Source organism: Rissa tridactyla, chromosome 1 (genome assembly GCF_028500815.1).
Source record: "Rissa tridactyla isolate bRisTri1 chromosome 1, bRisTri1.patW.cur.20221130, whole genome shotgun sequence".
In the NCBI taxonomy this organism is placed as follows: domain Eukaryota; kingdom Metazoa; phylum Chordata; class Aves; order Charadriiformes; family Laridae; genus Rissa; species Rissa tridactyla.
The window spans coordinates 175323381-175340563 of NC_071466.1; the positions used below are offsets into that span (position 1 = coordinate 175323381).

At 38.3% G+C, this 17183-nt stretch overlaps 1 protein-coding gene across 1 annotated transcript in view; it reads left to right on the forward strand.

Annotated features, from left to right (window-relative positions):
• LIN7A (lin-7 homolog A, crumbs cell polarity complex component) overlaps window positions 1-15206 on the forward strand; it is a 50209-nt gene extending 35003 nt beyond the window's left edge. Inside the window, exons 3-6 of the mRNA XM_054189031.1 lie at window positions 3157-3228; window positions 5615-5824; window positions 11485-11694; window positions 13365-15206. Coding sequence (XP_054045006.1) covers window positions 3157-3228; window positions 5615-5824; window positions 11485-11694 — 492 coding nt within the window. The 3' untranslated portion in view covers window positions 13365-15206. The remainder of the gene's footprint in view (window positions 1-3156; window positions 3229-5614; window positions 5825-11484; window positions 11695-13364) is intronic.
• The last annotated feature ends 1977 nt before the right edge of the window (window positions 15207-17183 follow it).

The following is a 17183-nucleotide window of genomic DNA, read 5'->3' on the forward strand; positions in this document are numbered from 1 at the left end:
CCAGCTTATTCAGTTTGAGAACAAAGAGCATTTTCAATTTATCTGTTGTGCAAACGTAGAAGAGGCAGCAGAACGGATTCGTTGTGCACAAACCATGGCTAAGGTGGTGCTGAGAACGGTGTAGATAAAGGGGTTAGTGTGACTACAGGCAAACAATGATTATTTATGAAAATCAGTGTGCTTTTTGTGCATTGCTAGAATCAGCAACGATTAGATCTGAAGCCTACAAAGAGTTTAAGGGGCTTGGTGGAACAGGTACAGTTAATCTGTGTTTGGTTGTTGATGATGTTGGTAACTGACTTATTATTAAGTCACGTAGGTGTGTGTTTTATCCCTTCATAAACTCAAATTACATTAACATTATGTAACAGTCAAATAATAGAATTAGCTTTACAAATGCCTCGAGCACATATTCAAGACTGGTCACATTTGTTGCTTATAAAGAGTGAGATTTGACATGCAAGACTTCTTTTCCTAAGAACTGTGCTATAAATATTATGATCACTGATAACTGCAGAACGGCACTTGAAATCTGTGCTCTTTGGGAATTTACAAATGAATACAAGGATTATACGACATTATTGATTGTATTTTTCAGATGGTTTTAAAGTCAGTTGATTCTTTTTTAACATACCATTTTAATCACACACTACTGAGTTTGTTCTTTCAGCAGTATACAAGTTAGTTACCCTGATATTGGATATTATGAAGCCTACTAGCTACATACTGGTAGGATGCAGGCAATATGGAATTACATGACATTAAACCTAGCAATAATCACATGAACGTATCAGTATCTGCTCACTTTTATGATATTCTACCTTAGTAATGAATATTTTAAAGAACTTCTAGTAACTGTTCTTATATTTGAAATCTCATGACCCATTTTCAAAACAATTTAATGTCATAATATTTCAATAACCAAAGATATGCTTTTAAACGTTATAGCCAGCCACAGCATTTATAGCTGTGCAAGCAAAACTGATATGTACAATCATCTGTTATGCTTTTAAGATAAAAGGGGACCTGCAGATATTAAGAAAATACAACATTATCAGTGGTTTGATACAGTATGGGTTTTGAGGTAACAAGTATTTAGTGATTCATTACTGCAATAACACAGTATTCTTATATAATGTAGTAGTTGTTCTTATAATTATTTAAGAATATGTCCTACGACATAACACAATAAATGTTGAACTGATCTGGGCAGGATTATGCTGAATATGTAGACTCAACACAATTTTATGATGACATCATCCAGTACAAAGATAGAACAAACCAGAGATCCTCTAGAGGCTATAAAAGAGCTTTCTTTCCCTATTTTTAAAATTAAGGGCAAAATCCTGGCCTATACTGAGTTCAATGTCAATTTTACCAATGGAAGCAAGATTTCATTTCAAATGGAGAAAGGAGGAAATTTTTTGGCATGCTCCCCTGTCTTAGTTTTCTTCACTGACCCAAGTTCTTCTGAATTAAGTCCTGGGATGACTTCTGTTCTGATAATAGTAAAGACAAATAATGTTTTTGCTGTGTTTTGAAAGTGTTTAGCGTATTTCAGATCTCCAAAATGGATTGCATTTTTAATCTCTTTTCCTTTTTTGCCTTTCCCTTGTGTATGATATCCCTGAAAAACAGTTTGGGGGTCAGTCATCCCAAACATTTTACTACTCGAGAGTCTCTGATTACCACTATGTCTGTCCACCGAGATCAGAAATGAGCCACACATCTTAATTCCCATATTGTTTGTAGCAGTATGTTTGTCAGTGAGTAGGTTCAGTGGGGAGAGATACCTCATTATGATACTGCATAGCAAGTCGTCAGGACAGGGAAATGGGCAAATTTTACCTATCAATGGGACAAGCCATTGTTTACAAGTCAGTTAAGTACAGGATCTGACACCTTCTCTGCCAAAGTAACATCTATGTTACCAAAGAGGGAGGTTTTGGCACTCCTGCTAAAGTATCACGAAGTCAGTGAAAGGTAAGTATATTTTGGAAAGTACGATTGAATCTGCACTCCTCGAGGACTCTAAGAAAGAGATTGCTGTAAAAGCTAACATACTTTACCAGCAAAGGTTCTCTCTGAGGAGTGCAACCTGAGCCATAAGGCACATGAAAAGACAAAATTCCTGATGAAGTATCCCAAGAAATGCCCGGAGTAAATCAGTGGCATATAGGAACATTTTATTATTTTTTTTTTAGGTTTGGTGGTTCTATAAACAAATTAAATAAAATGTTTTGTTTGTTTGCATTCACCTTTGTCTTTCAAAAAAATTCCATGCTATATAAAAATGTTTTTAATTTTTAGATTTTCTTTCAAAATAACTGGCTAGTATCAAGGCATTTTTTTGGTATTTTTCATCTAAGAATGTGTCAAATCTAAAGAAGAAAGGCAGTGTGAGGGAGCCTTTTACTTTCTCTTTACTGAAGATACTTAAAAGGGAGAATTAAGGACCAGAGGAAGTGGGGCAAGAGTCTATACCGGGGGGCGGCGGGGGGAACCCAGACAGAAAATTGTATGTATTGGCAATGTTGATTTTATGCCATTTATGTGAATGTACAATTCCTTTCTGAAGGATATTCTTACCTATTGTCCGTGTCTGACCTACCCAACTGACAGCCCTTTTTGCAATTCCTAGCTATGGTTGATGGAAACCAGTACTATGACCTTTCTCCAAAATTTACTTTTCACTTCCATTCTTCAGCATCTCTATGCTGAGCAATTTACATATTTTTTTAACATCAGTCCCCTAAATCTTTAGTTCATAGGAAAATTTAAAGAACAAAGAAGCTAAGACACCGCTCAGATCAGTTCAGATCATCTGCATGGAAATCAGTTGCTTGGAGACACCAGTTTTTGATAACGTACAACCTAACTGTCCTCTTTTTGGGAAATGACACGCTAGAGATGGGAAGGGAATCATGCTGGAGGATGTACAGTTAAGTTTGCAAAGTGTCATGAGAAACACAGATTGATGTTTTCTGTAAACCTAAGCATGCAGAAGTTCAGCAGTCACTTGACTATGTGATTGCATGAATACAGCATTAATGAAATGTAGTCTTATGAGGGAAAGGGACTGTCCTCTCTGGGTTAATATAAAGTCCTTGTTTTGCTTCTATAATTAATTACATTTTATTTTCATGAACATTTTAGGTGTATCAATACATGCATGAAACCATAACTGTTAATGGCTGCCCCGAATTCCGAGCCAGGGCCACTGCAAAGGTAGGATACGTGCAACTGTTGAAATATGTGTTACCAAAGTGACCTAGTAATTGACTGTGCGCGTGTGTGTTTCAGGTATTCGTGTGTACACTGTAAGAAAATTTAGACATCAGTGGCAGCCCAGAGTCTAGAACCAGTGCTACTTCCCAGGTAACAATCATAATGGAAAATTTCAACCTTTATGCTGCTTCTGTAGCTTAAGAAAAGAGAATGATTTATGGAAATTGATGCTTTTTGAAAAGTTGCTTTGCAAAAGCAAATCTACTGGTTCATTCTGTAGAAGTCTGCCTGCAACAACCAATATTTTAATGGATTGTTTTCCCATACAGCTCATCCAGAGAGGACACAGTGATTTGGGAGATAGAAATTAAGAAGTCAAAATTCCACTTTTAGCTAACGGGAACTGTAGGTACTGAGAAAGTGGTAAGGATGGACAGTGACAAAAATGGCCTGATCGAGAGACTCCACACCCAAATACAAGCCCATTTTTTCTGATGCATTACCTGCTTTAATAAAATATATCGTCTCTTTGTCCATATTGACCTGCCTTTCTCATATCTTTAGACCATGACAGCTACATTGCTGCTACTACTAAGATCATAATTTTCTAAGGGAACTCACACAACCATGAAAATACCCGTTCTGTGTGCCAGTGTGAAATATGCTCTGTATTTTCATAACATGCACAAAGATATATGCTTCCAAACAGGGAGGTCCGCCATGGCTTTCTTTTTCCCATTATCATTTTGTACTCAACAGTGTATTCTGGGTGGTGTGGCAGATACTATGCAAAACAGGTAAACCTGCAAAAGCCATAAACCTTTTTTAGAGATATTTCTTTATGGTCACACTCCTATGAAATTAGTGGCAAAACTTCCTGAAATCCTAATGGAACTAAGATCTTACCATTATGTATTTGTGTTAAGAGATTTCAATTTAAAGCTGTATCAGAAGATGAAGGTTGTGAGCATGTTACAAAATGATTTCTACAGTATTTTAGAGAAGCAAGCTGTATAGTAGCCAGCAAATAACCTAATATACGTTAAATTGCAGTGTATTTTCTTTACTAAATAGACCGTTCTTTTCTGTAGGCTGTTCATCTGATTTTAACATTCTTCTAATTGAAAGTTAATGAACAATGTAAATTTGTAAGGTCTATGCTTCTATATAGAGAAATGTGTATATGAAATCTTGATTTGTCTACACTGCAGGTAAAAATAGAAATTATTGCTATGTTGTACAGTAAATGGGGAGAAATCCAATTAGCGTTTGCCATTCTCATTTCTTATTCATATAGAACAGCAGGGTTACAGAGCAATGTTTCAATATCGCAATATCTCCTGGTTATTTCTGGGCTGTCTGCATTGCATTCTCCTAGTGCATTCATGTCTGACGTAAAATGTATGCATGATGACAAGGTCTGCATGTGCAAAAACATGTAACTGAGAATGATCCATTATGTCACGTCATCCACTAGCTTCTATTAAGCATAAGCATTATAAGGATGCTCAAAAAACATCAGCGTAATGCAGAATTGTTTGAGCAGTTTGGACTACAAACACACGCCGAAAAGGATAGAAGAAGTTCTTAAAGTTTATTTAATGACTTACTAAGATCTAGAAGTGGGAAAATACTTGTAGTGAAAAATAAAGTATAAAATGTAATATTTTTCTGGATGCAAGCTTTACAGTTTGTTACATGGGATTTTTTTTGCCAGAGTAAGATTAGCAATCTTGGATTTTTCTAATTGATTTATAAATCCATTGTCTTAAGATTTAATTTTTCAATAAAGGTTTTGATCCAATTATATTATAAAAACTCACATTCCTGTTCCAGGAGTTAATTAGTTTGAGAGATTTCATAAAGATTATGAATTCAACTTTTTAAAATAAGAATATCCTGTTAGGATTTTTTTCTGTGCCCAAAGAATGAAAAAAATAAATCTGTACCTCTGAAAGCAGAGCAGAGAGTTAACAGTTCGGTCCATCCTCTTTATTTCAACTAGGAACACAGCAGAGATCACATTAACCTATCCCAGAGTAACAAATTTTCTCCCTGCGAAAAAGGAAAGAAGAAATGCACTAGTCATCATAAGTGCTCACCACCATGTAGTCAGGCTTCCCGGTGCCTACTCCTGGCTCTGCTGCTAACTTTCTGCGTTATCTTTGACAAGTCACCTAAACTTTCCGTTCCTCTGCTTATTCCTTTATTTCAAAGGCATTGGCATGGAACTGAATTTTTTTTAAAACGCTTTCAGATGATCAGAAAAAGTCAGAATAAAATCCTGAAATGTCTTCACAGGAATGAATTCTTCCTGCAAATGAACAACAGAATGTAAGTCAGTGTTCTCCCTACATGGCCAAATCACTCATCTTTTTTCTTCCAGGCAACAGTTGCTGCTTTTGCTGCAAGCGAAGGCCATTCACACCCACGAGTGGTGGAGCTGCCAAAGACTGATGAAGGCCTGGGCTTTAATGTCATGGGAGGAAAGGAACAAAATTCACCTATTTATATTTCTCGCATCATTCCTGGAGGAGTGGCAGAAAGGCACGGAGGGCTCAAACGGGGGGACCAGCTGCTTTCAGTTAATGGAGTGGTATGTGGAAATTTGATAGAGCTTTCATTTTCATCTGGTTTTTCATTTTTCACAGCTGTTCTAATATCGTGATGCAGCCATATGAAACAAAAGGAGTTAGCTCTGTGAGAGACCTTCGGTGTGCATTTGTGGTGCAGTGAGGCAAAGCTGCATCGACAACTTTGTGCCTCTACAGCTTCTATTGTCATGGAGGGTGCTTGAAGAGCTTCATTTTAAATCCACACCACATGCTTAATTTACAAGGAAGCTATGTCTTTCTTAATTGATAATTCTGCAAATCCCTTTTGCAATAAGAGCATAGTGACAGCCTTTGTCATTCTTGCACTTCACAGCCTCTGAGGCACACAGCCCTTCCCCAGCACACTGATGCCTCAGTGGCACTTGTGCAGCCTTGTGACCTTCAGAGCATTTGAACACATAAAATCAAAAGAAATTTGGTGAGCATGTTTGGTGCTGATTTGCAATGGAAGGTACATTATAGGTTACTTTCAGTGACACTCATCCAGCTGTGATATCTATGTCTGAGAATTCAGCTGTACAAACACACACGTACAGGGAGCGTATATTTTCAGTAAAAAGGTACATTTTTTACATACTCATTTTTCATATAAGTCAATACTTCAGGGTGGAGTGTTTTGCAATAGTTTCACTGTGAATGTCAGTATTGAGGTAGAAATAAAAGGGCTTTTGGAATAGAGAGGAAAAATAAGGCTCTGAATACATGACATGGGTCAAATTCTGCCTTTCATTTTGCTTTTTGTTCCCTTTTACAAGAGAATGTAAAGTACTGAAAGGGTAAGCATACTCATTCATATAACCCTGCACTTCTCTAAATGAAAACATAATCCTTTTTCACGCAAAACCTCCATCTAAAACTCATATGTAAATACACTAAAGGCATGTAGGAGCAATTCCTGAATCCAGTCATAAACATAAGACTTTCCAACTTAAATTTCCTCTTTGTTGCAAGCCCATAAAGAATGAAAAAAATGCTGTTTTCTCCATGCTTTCATGTTGTCATCTGTTTCTCTCAACAATAGCTATTCACTTTCTCTTGAAACAAAATATCAGTGCAACACTTCAGATAGACTTTTTACCACTTCTTCTGTCAACCATCGTGTTCTCAAAAGAGAAATAATAGGTCTGGAAGCTTACTTGCCCCTGTACACAATGAGAAAGAGCAGATACAAAACAAAAAAAAGAAAACCCACTGAAAAGATTATTTAGTCTTGGGGAAAAGCAGCTGAACATTTAATAAGTAAATTGCCTGAACTTCACTGATGGGAAGTAGGTCAAATAGTTTTGTTGTGGTTCAGCACTTCTTTCAACAGGTGAATAAAAAGACAGATAAAAGAGTTTATATCCACTAATTGATGGATGGTTCTTGAAAAATCCTTTTACTGTCAAACAGCATCTAGGCAAATACCGGGGAGGAAAGTGGTGAACCTTCAGATGTCAAGATATATTGCATTTGACTGTTGTCACCTCTATTTCATGATACTCTGTTAAAAAAAATCACGGATGTGCTCTAGAATATATATTAAGCTATTGTAGCAAAAAACGACGATATAAAATTCCAATTGCATGTAGGTACATTAGAAAGTTGATTCCGAGATGCAGCAGAAGTGTTTTTGTGTTCGGAGTCTAAACAACAGAATATGAAGTTTAAATTGCAATTGCATACTTGAAATAATGTCTATGAGCAACTGTTTGTACACCAGTCTTGGGCTGAATTAAGCCCATACAGTATAATTTGTAAAAAGGCAAAAATTATAGAAGTGGTAATTTGTTTGCAGACAGCTTGAGACAGAAGGAAAAAGCTCTAAATTTAGCATTGTTCACTGGGACTAGTTCACTTCGTGCTTCTCAATTTAGCTGGAGAAAAGCAAATAATATACAGTATGTACAATACAACAGACGGCTCAGCAGTGGAACATGAAATGAAAATGAAATATCTGTAACTTGTTTGTGCTCAGAAGTTGGTGGTTATCCAACTTTATAATTATCAGCATAAAATTAGAGCTTTGTGTTCAGAATCCAGATTTGTTATCCCAGCATGACTGGGATGACTGTTCCTTGAGCTGTTTCACTGGATGTTAAAAAAAGTGTTTTCTCATTATGCTGCAGGATTTGTTACATACCTTTGTCCCACACCACCTAAAAGTAAAGGAAATTGAAAGCAGTAAGCCCTGCAGATGGCTCAGCAAAGGCACACATTGGTGGCTGTTCATATCTGCCAAAGATTGTGCATTTGTCAGATACCTGGTGTAAGTCAGATACAGAAAGGGATACAAAATAGGTTTATAATGGCTAATTTCTCACCCAAGCATTTGCTTACAAATATCTAATAGAAATATTCTTCTCAGTTTCTCAGCCTGAGGGGTAACAATCAGATTCTCTTTTTTGTCTGCAGGAGAGTGGGATTTTTTTTTCTTATATTTTTATGACAAGTCTGTGAGCCTGGCTACAGTGATGTGTGGTTTTCCCCCACACCGTATCTGCAGTTCTTTCAACTGTTCTTGTCTCTACAGTTTTGCATCCCTTTTTTTGGTGCAATCTTCCAATGCAATAAGGGAAAACAGATGGAAGTATATATAAATATATGTAATCAAAAATTACATATTAAATACAGATACACATTTATCAAATAAATAAAGATATAAATTTATTAAATGTCATGTTTGGTGGGCAGTTCTTAAGTAACATGAGCGTCAGATCCTCGCCATGTCCCCAGCCGGTGTAATCCAGTCAGCAAAATCCCTTGTACAGGCATGACCAATACCAGCAGGAGTCCTTCACCAACACAGCCTCAGAGGGTTCCAGAGGCGGAAGAATTCAAACAGCAAAACAACTTCCTTCCTTTGCTGGTTTAAGTTCTTTTTCGTACTCCAAGGGACTCTGCTATTTAGGTTGTACAGCTGCTACCATGCAGGTAAAGCATTTGTAATGCCTTGGAAATACGAGTGCAAGCAGCAATGAAGATGTTAAGAGCAAGTATAGTGATCATATTAATAGCAGCTGAAAACTGCAGTTGTTAAGACCCGTGTCAGGTACATTTGGAGAGTAGTATTCGTATATGCATTTGTTATTCTCCCCTCTTTGGTTGTGGTTCGGAGCTTTAGGCTTGATTCCGTATCATTACTGTTCAAGACAATGGGAGTTTTCAATTGACCTGAATAGCAACACAGTCAAACCCTTCGTTTGTAATTAGAAAATACTGGTTGTAAACTGGAAGAATAAGGCCGGAGGCAAATGGGAAAGAAAACAGGCCAATCATGAATTAAAAACAGTTTACAAAGTTGTACGAAGTATTAAAATATACCATCTTGTTATTCCCCTACAGAACAGATAGAATCACAATTGCTTATCAATGTCAGTTAGAACCATCCAACTCTTTGAAAGCAAATTAATATTTTAGCTACTTGATTTAGCTTGGAAGCTTACAATTCTTGTTCATAGCCTGTTGTAAGTTCATAATGTTCCACAGCAAAACTGATCACGACAACACTGAGTACACTGTTCTTTCCTCTGAATGTCCATGCCACGCCATACTGACCACAATTCACAAGCGAAAATCGAAATATAAAACAATACCAAATTTTATAACCAAAGTTAAGAACTGTGTTTACAAATATCAAAGCCAGTCACAAAGCAATGATTTATAAAAGATAGCTAGTTACAGTATGTGTTAGTTATGATGACCTCTTCTAACATTGAGCAGTTATGGGGTAAGGGACATGGGGAAGAGGTTTTAATTTGTATCTATGACTTGTTCATTAAAACAAATTCACAAAACTCCCCATGCATCTGTAGCTTTTTTTTTTAACTCTTTGGAGCATTAGATACACTCACTGTTTCTTATACAACAGTTTCTTTTTTTCCAGGTATTTGTAAGGAAACTCTTTTTTCTCCAAATTGCTTTTGGGTAGCAGTGCTTATTCAGCAGATTTATCCCAATCACAATTTCTAACAAATCTGGTCATCACAGATCATGAATTTTCTTTAAGATCTTTGAATAGGAGACCTACTAGAGGAATTTCACAGTCAAATGCCTGTTTACTTCAAGGTTTTCCTGTTTCTGGTAATCATTTCAGCACCTGAAATGATTCATTATTTCTCTAAGTTGCATTAATATTTTTGAAGCATCTTAACATTTCTGTAGAAACTCTTGAGTCCAGTCAGTTGACCCAGGCATGAAATAATTATTTGTGTTAATATGTTGAAGGATATTTAACGGAAGAAAGATACACAGCAAGGCGATAAGCTTGAATTGTGTTGTTTATATTATTTATGTAGAAGCGTACTGTGTCTGCTTTTCGAAACTTTTAAATCATTATTTCTAGCTCATAGTGTGGCACAGCAGAAGTAATTCTTATTCACTGTTCTTGCACAATGCTACTCAGTCAAATAGGAGAGATGAAAATAGAAAGAATTTTCTTCTGACAGTTGCTATAACGATGCTAAGTCATTCTTTTAGCATGAATTGAACTTCAGATATTTTGAATGCTGCTTCTCTTTGGAGGCCTATGGGTATGGTTTCATTTTAAATAGCGTGGTATACATAAGAGTTTTAAAACACAGCATGTAGTAAAACTGTGATTTATTTTATGTGGGAAGAAAATGACTTATTTTTTAAATGGTCTGAAATCCATGTGAAGAGCACAGTTGTGCAGTCCTTTTTTTTTCTCTGCAGAGATACTTTTGTTTGTTGGAATATATCCTACAATACACATAGACAATTATACACTATTAGAACGTTTTTCCCGTTCTCTTAAGGTGCGGGACAATCGACATGCCTGAAAAGCACTCCGGTCCATCCACTTAATTGTAGAAATTAAATACTCTTTTCACAGCAGAGTCACCTCCCCTTTTGGAAATTTACTGTTTCAATGTTGGCATAGAAATCAGAGCTTGAGCCCCTTTGGGAATACTTTTGATTTCACAGCAGATATCACCTTACTGTAAACCATTTTCCAGAGAGGGGGGGAAAATATGTGTTCCTTCAGCAAGAACTTGCAGGGTTTCAGTTGCTGGTGTTTGATTGCTTACAACTAACCGGATAAAGACTAGTTTATTTCCAACGGAGAGCCCCTGTCACATAAATGTTAAACATGTGGGCAGTGCCATTAAGCGCATAAGAGGTGGCTTGTCCCTGGCAGCAGCGGGCAGGCTCCTTCGCCTGCAGCTCGGCAGCTGCTGAATCACCGCATGTCGTGATCCTGGCGGGATCCAAACAGGGCCAGGGTGTAAGAAAGGGATTGCGACTTCAAACTTGCAATTTCTTCATTTCTTACCAACATTTAAATACTTATTTCTGTACCTCGCAAACAAACTGGGTCTTTGCTGCGGGGTTGGGGTTTTTTTAAACATTATTTTTGTTTGCAGAAAGCTTGTTGAGTATTTCCCCTCCTTTTCACACAGATCAGAAATTAGGTTTTTAATGCAACCTAAAACGGATTTGACTTATTTAAGATATGAAAATGAATACGTTCTCAGCAGTGCATAAATCTTACTTAACTCAACGCTTTCCCTTAATGGTCCCCTGAAAAATGTCAGGTGTGGAAACTTCGTAAAACCCCGACAGCCTTTCCGTATGAAAAAGAGGGCAGAGCTCTACATCAAAGCGTTTCCCTGATTAAATCTGTTCTCCCTGCTCCCAGAGCGTGGAAGGAGAGCACCACGAGAAGGCGGTGGAGCTGCTGAAGGCAGCTAAGGACAGCGTCAAGCTGGTGGTACGCTACACTCCCAAGGTGCTGGAGGAGATGGAGGCTCGCTTCGAAAAACTGAGGACGGCCCGGCGCCGGCAACAGCAGCAATTGCTCATCCAGCAGCAGCAGCAGCAAAACACACAGCAAAACCATATGTCGTAGGTGAGAGGATTCATTGGTCTTCCCTAAAGCCCGCTGACAGCACACTGCCTGGGCCAGCAGCTCCCGGGGTCCAGGGGTCCGTCGGGGCAGGGCCTGGTGCTGGCCCATCCCCGCCCCAGCCAGGCTCAGGGCAGCCGGGGGGCACCGGGGCAGCCCCATCCCTAGGCCTGGGGGACCTCCATGGGGCTGAGGCCTGGACATGGGCCTGCAGGCGAGCCCGGCTCGGCAGAGCCCATGGCCAGGCCGGGCAGGGCTGTGGGGAGATGGAGACCAGCCCTCCACTGGCGTCAGTGAGGCAGGGGCTGATGGTCCCAGGGAGCTGACGTGGGAGTCTGGGCCAGGAACAGGGTGGGGGGAGCCCTGGGGGACCGACGTGGAGTCCTGGGCCGGCGACAAGGTGATGGGAGCCCGGGGAGGGGTCAGGGACAGTCAGGGCTAGCCATGTCCTCGGGGCCCCGGCAAGCACATACTGCAGGGAGGATGATCAGAGCTCGTTCTTTGGTACATTTCCACATGGTCTGTCCCAGTAAAAATGCATTCTGAAAATAGGTGAAAGGCCCTAACAAATTCTGGAACCAATTTCCAACGAATAACCCCGAGATCAATAGCGGCTAGGCAGCTCTGGTTCACCTGCGTAGCCTGCATAAGAAGTCTGTAGTTCCTGGGAATGCTTTTTAATTAAAAACCAGAGCATTTGTGACAAGCAAGAGTATGCTACCAGGTTTAGACACAGTTTAATGTATTTTCAAATAATCTGTTACCACTCTGCAACAGAACCTTGAGATTTGCTGCTGGTACCTAAAGAAAATTCTTCCCTGCTACAGGGAACCCAAACTTCACTCTGTAGTTCCTCTGCAGGGAACCCACAAGTGCTTATTTCTCATCTCCAGTTTGATAGGAAGTATTTCATTCACACTTGACTGACATTCAGTATTACAATAGCTTCTGAGAGGCTTGCAAGTTTCCCAGTGTAGTCGAAACACACAGCCTGTGAGCTACACAGATTCTCCATATATGCAGTTTTTCTGAAATCCGTGAGAGTTCATGACATAAATACATTTATAGATATGCTCCATTCGTCCAAATGAAGTCAAGTAGGAAGCATGTCCCTTATTGGGACTTATATCCCAATCCTCCCCGTTTTATACCAGCTGTTCCCAAAACAGGAAGTTTGTACCAGTAAGAGTCTACAAGTGACTCAGAAAGTCCCCAAATGGTCAGAAACTGAAGCTCACAGTGATGGTTTCATTGTTATTAATGTTGACACTGACCTCTCTTGATATTTAGAGGAAAAAAACCCACCTTGTAGACTCCTTGTCCTGTGACCACCAGAATTCCAGCTTTGTTGATACAAACAAAGGCACCGAGCAGGATCTGAATCCCACACCAGGGCCTCAGCTCAGGCAGGAGGTATATACAGTGGTATTCCATGAAGTAAGTTCTGGGTTTCTGTGTAAAATAGGGCCATTGCAGGAGACAAACATACAAATGGCAGTGTCTCATGTGAAGTTTTTCATTTTTTCAGTTACCTAAGTCTTTTCATTAGCAAGTAAGGTATTTTTACTGATGTGAATTTTTTCTTTAAACTGAAAGGAAAGAAAGGCAGGCAGAGACAGTCAGCAACTTAATTCCTTGTGCTTGCTCTGAGAAATGTGTTTCTTTAATTCTAGGTTATTCTCAAGAAAAAAGAAGCCTTGCTCAAGAGTTCAATAATCAAGCAACCAGAGCTGTACTTCAGTATTCCAGCAAAAGGAAACAACTACAGGAACACAAAACAGAATTCATCTGGAGAATGTGCAGTGCAAGAATGATGTAGTTAAGACAGACAAAGGGAGGGTACCTCCATGATGAGGCTTTTCAAAGCACGCAGCAGTCACAGGTACATCGTACTTCTGTGACGCTATTCCTAGTAAGAATAGCATGATAGGTAAACCCTATGAAACAGAGAAGTTCAGAGCTTCCAGATAATTCTGTTTGATCTAATCTTGCACTCCTTACTCTGACAAATTGGCCTGTTGGCTTTCTCTAGTCAGTGAAAGTTTTGTTTTAAGGAGATCAAGATTGTCTGCTTTTGGGGACAGAATCTTTCTCTACAGTTATCTCCAGAAGTGAACAACTACATCAGTTCAGAATTTTGCCACAGACATCAAACTCATGCATCACGCTTCAAAGCCACTTTGTACTATATATTGTAGAGCTGTTTTAACCTAACTTCCTGTTTATAATTTTCAATTTTCCTTCTGGAAATAGCAATTTACTATATTTATAAAGTATTCCATTTGTAGAAGCAATTGGCTTTTTACTCTTGGTGTTCCCATATATTTTATTATGCATCAACAGAGTGAGAAAGTTTTAGGTCAATTTTAATTTTATTAGTAGTAAAGTTAGGGAATCCTAGAACTGTATTTTTAAACGTAGGTATTGCTTGTATCTATTATAGTTACTATTCAGAAATCTATAACTGGATATATTATATATTTATTCCATAAAATATATATTGTCTGAATGTACCTGTTAGAGAAGTAGGGTCTTTGCTTAGCATGTATTGCAAATGTAGTAAGCTAATGTTAGCAAAAGACCAAGCTTTGTTTGGCAGATATTACTGTGATAGCATAATCTTGGCATTTCTATATTCTTTAATTTATTTTCCAATCTAATGTTAATATATTTTAGGGAGGAGGAAGTGTCATTTGTTTCTTTTAAGACTCGCACATTATCATTTAAATCAATTTGAAGTTAAGAGTTCTGGCTTTTTTTTTAATCAAACCAAATTGGAATGTGCGAACAAAATATATAACTAAGTTCTTAAGTTTACATGTCTGTTTTTGCAAAGAAAATAGTCAAAGCTGGAAGGCTATAAACATCATCTACATTTAAGAAAATTAGAAAATGGAACGCCCAAATTCTAAAAAAATTATGGTTTTCAGCATGCCTTTTATGCTTCATTAGAAAAGTCTGGGGGAGAAAAGGAGCTTAGAGGAGAACCCTTCGGTCCTTGCATGTTGAATACTCCAGCTGATGTCAGTGAAAGTTTAGTAACGTGGGGAATGTAGAAATGGTCTGAACGAGTGTTCTGGTTGTGAACTTGGAACAAAGTCAGAAACAATTAATATTTTCAAGGATCTATTCTCAGAGAGAGGCAGGGCAAAACAGGGGAAATTGGCAGTATCATAGCATATGTTAGAAACCAAATGCAGGCTAGCCAGCAGTCTTGACAGTGTTTGATTAGTGTAAGTAGCCATTGAAAGGAAATTACTGTATTTTTGAAACCAAACAGCATGAATTCATCCAGAGAAGCCTCATTTTATACAGAGAAGTAATTCTATCCAGTGGTCATTGGTGACAATATCAATTAAGACAGTGGAGTTTGAGAACTACCAGAATTAAAGATGAAATATATTGTATTCTGCTCTGCACGGTGTCTTTTTATACTTAATAAAATTGTACGTACCTATTTTAAAACTGTATTCTCAAACAGACACTGCTATTAATATTGACAGTATATAAATTGTTATTATGACTGCGTATAACTGTTCTGTATCTCATCAGTATGATTTGAATTACATTGATATCTGCATTTTCAGAGACCAAGTATTCAGATTTAGTCAGCCCACTGTTACTGCATTTTTCCAAATGCCATCTCCACCTCCTCCCCTCCTCTTCCTCAAAAAATTTAGGTTTGATGGAGTGGAATGTGCTGATTAATAAATTTCAATAATAGAATGTCATTCATATAGAGAAGCATATAAAATTCATTTTCATATATTATTATTCAATAAATTATTTATACACACTAAAATTAACATTCTAGTCTTTGCCAACATTTAACAATAAGATGAAAGAAAAATATAAGTAAAATATAGCTGTCAATGAATTTGAAGTGGAAGCAGGAAGAAATAACTTTGTAAGGGTCACTTCATGCCTCTTACTGATCAATAAAACATACAGCCCCTTAATCACAGAGTAATCTGTGTCCCTAAATCTGTCATCTGCATTTAGTTGTAGGCAGTCTTTTCATTTGTGATTTAAACATCTTTGATCCTGATGCAGTAAAGCACTTCCACACATGCATTGCTGAATTAGGACCTACAAGAAGGGCAGGAAGAAGAACACTTTCCACATGCAGGTCTGCAGGTACTTGGGCATCATATTTTAACTGATTGGTCTCCTGGCATTTGCTGTTTCACTACACTGAATTCATATGCCTTCAGTCAACTTCGTGCGTTTTATTGCTCCCATTTACCCTTGGGGCTCCCTCATGGTTCTCTGCACTGGCAGCAAACTGAGGTAGGAGATCCAAAAAGTCTTTTCGGTCTCTTCATTACAGTAAGCAAAGAGGTGCCATGTGATTTTTCAGGCTCTTGCATCATGTTCACTTATGCCAAAGGTCGAGATGTAAGATATAATAATAATGGAGATTTAGGGTTGGTGGCATTTACTTACTGAAGTTGATGGCTCTGCTGTGCTAGCCATAGTTTTTCTGTTTGTGACATCTGATCCGACTGGCACTTTATAGAGGATTGAAGGATTTCATAGACCTTGATAACGTATTTTCCTCGTTTCCTTCTACAGTGACAAATCATAGATGAAAGGCCAGCGAATGCCCATGAATGGAATAAATGACACCAACTGCCTGCAGTTCCCTGGTGAATAATACTGCAGAACTCTTAGTCCTATACATCGTAGCTTTTGTATGTATTTATCACAGCCAAGCCTCAGATCTGAATTGGGTGCCATTGGGAACTCTTGCAGAAGGCACAAAATTATATGCCACATTTGCAGGAGAAGAAACTGTTTATTCAGCTGCTAATTTTAGGGATTTTAGAGTTCTAAATGAAATTAAGATCTCTTGAGCAAACAAGGTTCCTAGAATAAATAAAAAAATGCTAAACAGGAAGGGTGGTTTTGCCTGTGTTTGAAATAATACAGGATTTTAAGCATAATTTCAGAATTTAAAATAGTTATGCTCATAGGTGATGTATTTCATTACAGGATGAGAGAAAGTAGCAATTATTTCAAAATCTTTCTGAAAATGGGATAATAAAACTGACCAAACAGTCTCTTAATGCAAAACTTTGTCTAGAATAGCTAAGGGGATCCTTGCCTATATAAGCAGAGGATTATCAGCTGGAAGTAGTACTGTCCCTGCATAAGCGTTAGTGAGACCATTTCCATATCCAGCATTCAATAAAACAAAACAAGTTTCAAACCCAGAGAGTATTCTGGGACAATTGGCAACAGTGTGCTGCCTGCTGCAATACACGTCTGGTGAGAAATACAGCCCATTGCGCTTATCCATGAGAAGGTCAGGAGGGATTGGGGACAGCAAGAACAGCCTTGCAAGCAGACCCCAGCTCACCCTTGCTCGTCCATGAAGCGAGTGCAGTCCTGAGTTCTGAACTAGCAAAATGATTTTGGTACGTTTGATGGATTCATTGCCTCTACCATCAGCTGTCTAAAAGCAAGCTGTGGAGCTCACACTGATTGTT